The 6534-nt window shown below is 37.7% G+C and overlaps 1 protein-coding gene across 1 annotated transcript; it reads left to right on the top strand.

Moving 5' to 3' along the window:
* Nucleotides 1-5018: 5018 nt before the first annotated feature.
* Nucleotides 5019-6250, top strand: LOC135226287 (putative cyclin-dependent serine/threonine-protein kinase DDB_G0272797/DDB_G0274007). The gene is made up of 2 exons (XM_064265729.1): nucleotides 5019-5552; nucleotides 6038-6250. Exons 1-2 carry the CDS (start codon nucleotides 5019-5021, stop codon nucleotides 6248-6250), a joined length of 747 nt encoding a protein of 248 aa, XP_064121799.1.
* Nucleotides 6251-6534: the final 284 nt, after the last annotated feature.

Here is a 6534-nt window from a genome sequence, read left to right as displayed (position 1 = left end):
CTTTGCATAAAGAAAATCAATACCATGATCTATCACCCAGAGTCTAATGGGCTAGTGGAAAGGGCAAATCGTAAGGTTTTAAACATTTTAAGGGTCACCTTAGGGGGGGCAGACCCCAACTGGGACATTGCCATACCTGCGGTACTAAGCACACTTAATCACTCGTATCATGTGTCTATTAACATGACACCGCACTAGGCACTGTACGGTATCCCAGCTAGAACACCTTTCCATGTATTAACGCCTACAACTAAATTTTTTATCAAATCCTCTAAAGGATGTTATGGATGCAAGCATAAGTCGATATAATATACTTCGTAAGAATCTAGAAGAAGCACAAATAATAATGAAAAGAAATCATGATAAAATAGCTAAGCCAACTAGAACATATGCCGTGGGTGATCAGGTATACATACAAGTATACGTACGTAAAGGTATTTTTCGGGCACCTAATAAAATATACCAGCCTATATATTAATCTGGCCACAATTATACTATTATACAATTGTACCATATATTACCTATTACAAAGAGTGACAAGTACTCTTTAACATTATCCATGATCATGTTAATCTATCAGTAACCGCTATTCTTAATCAGGTTACCTATTACCATAATCTATCAGTAACGCTATTCTTAATCAGGTTACCTATTACCATAATCTATCACCGTAACACTATTCTTAATCAGGTTACCTATTATCATATAATCATGTATACATATTAATCTTTTGATTTTTACCTTTTGATTATTTTTGGGTACCTAATCATTATTATTACCAAACATGGATCTAGATTTTCCATGCATTAATCTTTGTTATAAATATGTCAAAAAAGTGTATGTAACAGAACCTTTTTATGCATTTAATCACTTGTTATGTTTATACCTAAACATATGTTACGAGCACGCTCCTAAGAAACAATGTTTAAAGTAACTTTTGTTATTCAAGGCTTGAATGGTAGCTGTCCGAGCCTAATGTAATAAATACATTTTAGAATTACATATCTGTAAATAAAAACCCATGACCTGAGGTCATTGGCATTAGGAGGGTCCTACGTGACCAATGCAGATCTAGATTACGCTATGCGATGTCTGCAGTTAGCCTGGTTTAAATCTGTTAGAAATGTCATCGTTTTGCATTACTGATAACTTTGCACAACAACTTCCATGGGAAGCGGTTGACCTGTAACCTACGCTGGAAACTTGTAACTTCCGAGCCGGCGGACTACGTATGTTTTTTATATGAATCGCTGAGATAGCTAATGTTTCGCTATCGACCAGATGCTCTAAGAGTTCAGTTCATTACCAGCGATCAAACATATCGGTCTCCCGACCGAACTGTCTCTCTTATTATGGAGTTACAGAATAAAGTTGTTATACCTTTTTCAACTTATCCGTTTGTATCATCTCCTTTAGTTTAAGAAGAACCACTCTACTAAGATATCACATAGGAGACGGAAGGAACCAGAAATACTACGAATGACAGTCCGAAAGGAAAAACAAACAGTCTTTCGCAAAAGCGAAGAGACTAATATATATATATATATATATATATATATATATATATATATATATATATATATATATATATATATATATATATATATATATATATATATATATATATATATATATATATATATATATATATATATATATATATTATATATATATATATATATATAGATATATATATATATATATATATATATATATATATATATATATATATATATATATATATATATATATATATATATATATATTATATATATATATATTATATATATATGTATATTTATATATATATATATATATATATATACATATATATATATATATATATATATATATATATATATATATATATATATATATATATATATATATATATATATATATATATATGTATATATATATATATATACTAACCACAAAGATATTTCTTTTATCATATGTGTAACATCCTTCTAAATTTAGAAGGCAAATAAAGCTAGATTTGGCGCAAAAAATGGTTTATTCTTTCTCTTTGTACTATGGTTGTCTACCAGAGTGAAATGGTGTGCACCTGCCACTAGTTTGGTGTGTTGGGATATCTCAAGCTACACTATAGATTACCTTACGCTGTCCCAGTACTTAGGAGAGCGTAGGAAGGAAGGCATGAAATTTAAGTCAAAGGTCCCTTGGAATGTGATGTATGTTGGTAATGGATGATATGCTGCTGTGGCATTCAAATTTGTTGTACTTGTAGCATCGAAGTGGTCAGGTATGACAGCTTCTGCAGGGAACAATCCCCATATTCCAAGAGAGACTTGTTTGGGAATTTCTCCTTGGAAGGTGGTGATGAACTTTCTTGTGGGGGTACCAGATTTTTCAATGCATCTCTTTGCATCTAGAACATTTTTCAACTGCAGAATGTGGTCTAGAGGTAGGGTGATTAGGTATCTGCAGATAGCAGCTTTCCTAATTTTCCCTATCGGATTCAGTAGTTGAAAGGCGGTGTTTGCTCGACGAGTTTCTCTAGTCTCTCTGTTTTTTGGAGTGATGATCATATCACCAACTAAATTTGGTCTAAGAGACATGCTCAGGTTTGGATTCGGTTTTTCGAGCTTTGCTACCGCCGCATAAGAGGACAGTTCTTCTTTGGTAGAGACTGTATTTTGGAAGAGGTGGAGATGGATTGGTTGCAGGAGACTTGTTGAGAAGAGTCTCTTTCATCTTGATTAGGTGTTTTCCAGAAAGCTTTTTTCTTTTTTCTAACAGTGGTCCATCCTACAGTATTGCATTCTTCCTCCAACAGAGAAGGGGGCAGGGCTTGATATTTCAGTGTTTTCATCACTTGAACAGGTTCCTATCGATGTATGTTCTACATCAGACATTTCTTGAAGACAATTTTCATCACTCGAAAAAGATCCTTTGGATGTATCTTCTACATCAGCGGCATAGAACAAAAGTCTATGAAAAAATTGGTATTTAATTATAAGGAATTGTTTTCAGATATCATGGGACAGACATGTTGATATAGGTATGCCAAGCCTGTGAAGCAATCTCCTTACAGGTTAAATCCTTTTAAGATTGGTGTTAGCTTAAGAGGGTGATTATATGTTGAAGCATGGCCTAACTGAACCAAACAACAGTCCGTGGTCTTTTCCTATTTTAAGTTGGTAAAAATACTGGCAGGGATTTCAGGTTGTGTTTCAACTATGGTAATGTTAAAGAAGTCACAAAACCTGCTCGTTACCCATTGCCTTGAATAAAAGATGGCATTGATAGAATGGGTAAGTGGAAATATATCAGTGAACTAACTGACCCTACTCTTCCAACACTCGCACTCCTATCTCTTTTAGGGCTAACTACATATAGTTACTTGCCCTATCACTCCTACCAAGCACTCGCTCTGCCATTCGGCTCGGCCCCTCCAAAACTGCCTCCCTATAGCTTTTAAACTCTCGTACAACCTCAGCTACTTCAGTCCTAACACTAACACTCCTACTCTCTATCTAACTCGTAATCTTCTATTTCTAAAATGTCATTCCACGCTAACCTTTCATTTGTCCATTGCATTTTCTCCTTACATTTCAGATTTATAAACTCATATACACTCTCAGGTACAGTCGCCAACTTCCGCACTAACTCCTTATACTCATTTATCCCTTCGTTCCCAAACTTTTTCCTGGCTAATGTTTCTAACTAGCAGACATACATTGACAACGACTCACAAACATTCATTCTTGCCTCTTCAAAATCATGCTTCCTCTTATATCTAATGCTACTCTTTATCCTCTTTACCTGTTCTACAATCCTAGCTTTCACACTCTCATATGGCACATTCCCCACACTCATTACCCCATACATACTCAACAAAAATCCCACCAAAAAGCTACCTAACTCTCTTGCCCAGACTCTCTTGTTATCCCCATACTTAGTGTCCCAATACTTCTCATATTCCTTAAAAAAGTCCCCTATGTCCCTACTACCATATTCCTCGTATTGTGCACATTGGGGTACCTCTCTCATATACACAGCCTTTTGTACTTCCTGCTCACTCTCACTCTCACTTTTGCTACTTCCATTCTGACCCCTCTTTCGACCCTCTTCCGAATACAGTGAGTTAACTTCCATACTCACATCCATACTCCTGATTATGTTCTTTTTACTTCCCTTTCTTTCTAACTGTTTCCACACACACTATCTAAATCATCTCACTTTTAGCCCTTTTCCCCAATGTATTCAGCCCTAGTTTCATACTGTCCGTCACCCTTACTAACCTTCTTTCCCTTAGTCTTCTTCTTTTCCTCAGCCCCCTTCTTATTCTTGTCCTCAAGTTTATCCTTATCCTGTGTCTTCCCCTTTTTTCCGTCACCTATCACAACCAAATCACCTTTGTCACTCGTACTTTCATCCACTTGCTCTTTCACTTTCTTTACCACTCCTGGCCTGTCACAAGACCCAATAGGTCTACCTCCTACAGCTCCCTCTCCCATGAATCCCTTCATCATTTCCTGCATCATCTCTTGCACTGGATTCAGCACTACCCCGAATTTTTCGTCCATTTTCTCAGCCATTCTCTCTTCCACTCCTTTCACCTCTTCTTTCATTTCCACTTCCACACTCCTTAGCATTCCTCTCATTTCCTCTAACATGCTTTTCAGCTCCTCACACTCTACCCTCAACCTCTCATTCTCCACCTCTAATCTTTCCTTAACTTCCCTTGCCAACTGTAACTCCTCATCAGCCTCTCTATCTTCTTCAACCCTTCCATCCTCACTTTCTCCGCCAATCACACAACTCAATACTCCAATCCTCCTGCAGCTGCCACACCAACAGTCCCTGTTTGGGCACCAAAAATAATGTGGCGGGATGACAAGTTTAAAAAACAAACGTGCAAATCCTCCCCACATCAACTTAACCACTCCAACTGCCAAGCCCACCCTTAGTCACACTTTCTTCTTTACACTACAGAATACAAGCAGGACAATTGCCCTACACCTTCACACAGAACAACAACAAAAAAATGCATGAACTCACCCAACTCCACATACTCCGGGCGATGCTGTGCTGTCCGCTGGTTGAGGTCACTGAGACACCAACAACAACAAAGAAAACCAAGAACCAGAACACCACAACATAACAACACAACACCTAAGGACCACAACCCCATAACTCAACAACACAACAACAAACAAGGAACACAACCACAACTCAACAACACAACAAGCAACAAGCAACAAGCAGCTCAGCAACACAGCAAACCAATAAGGAACATAACTACAACTCAACAACTCAACAGCAACCAAGGAATACAGCCACAGCAAAAGACCAATGCTCAAACAATCACCAACAACACAAAACGACAACACACATACCCACCAACAACACAAAAAGGCAGCACACACACACACCAACAGCACCAAGGAATCACAACAGCTCACCAGCAACAACCCTCAACAGCTCACACACCACCAACCAACAAACAGCCCCAACCAACCCTCTACCACAACAACTCACATATAACAACAGAAACTCACAAGCACAACAAATCCAACAGCACAGTCACAACAACTCTAAGCAAACAACACTAACTTAACACCATCTAAACAACAAACAGAAACACACAACTTATTTGACTTTCAATGCCTTCAGTAGACTGTTGCCGACACTACTATCACCAGTTCTCACCAAAGACTGGCTAAAGAACTCTAACAATCAACTCCAGCTGCACCAGCGGACAACCCAGAACTCACCAACAGCCAATTCAGTTGTTAACCAATCCAACCACTAATTACCCTCTCTGTCTGTCTGTCTGTCTGTCTCTCTCTCTCTCTCTCTCTCTCTCTCTCTCTCTCTAGGACACACAGACATTGTCAAATGTCAAATGGAACTCCATAACTCCTCCATATATACTTAATCAATCCAGGTACCAAACTCACCTTCAGTCACACTTTCCTCTTTACACTACTGAATATATGCAGTACAATTGAACTACATAAACCTAAAAACAAAAAACTCTCAAAACACATGTACTTACCACATTCAGGGCGAGGAGCTGTACTGTCAACTGGATATGTCTGTCATAATGCACGGCCAACAACAAAGACAACAACCAAGAACTACAACCCCACAACTTAACAACAACACAACAACCAAGGACCACAACCCAACAACAACACAACACCTAAGGACCACAATAACAATCAAGGAACACAACCACAACTCAACAACACAGAAAACAACCAAGGAACAACAATAACCTAACAACAAACAAGGAGTATAATCACAACAAAAGACCACTGCACAAACAATCACTAACACAAAAAGGCAAAACACACATACTCACTAACAACACCAAGAAATCACAACAGCTCACCAACAACAGCCCTCAACTATAACAGTTCACATATAACTCAACAGAAACTCACAAGCACAACAAATCCAACAGCACAGGCACAACAACTCCAAAGCACACAATATGAACTCACAACAACTAAACAACAAATCAACAAAACACAAAAGTTAACTGACTATAGCTATCAA

This window comes from Macrobrachium nipponense, chromosome 14, assembly GCF_015104395.2.
Source record: "Macrobrachium nipponense isolate FS-2020 chromosome 14, ASM1510439v2, whole genome shotgun sequence".
NCBI lineage: Eukaryota > Metazoa > Arthropoda > Malacostraca > Decapoda > Palaemonidae > Macrobrachium > Macrobrachium nipponense.
Note: the sequence above shows the minus strand (reverse complement) of the source record. Positions and strands in the feature narration are given on the sequence as shown.

Bases quoted from the DNA above. Each gene is read 5' to 3' on its own strand.
- LOC135226287 (XM_064265729.1), top strand. From the start codon at position 5,019: ATGAACTCACCCAACTCCACATACTCCGGGCGATGCTGTGCTGTCCGC. The intron at 5,553-6,037 runs GTCACAACAACT...TACCACATTCAG, and splicing joins ACAACAAATCCAACAGCACA to GGCGAGGAGCTGTACTGTCA.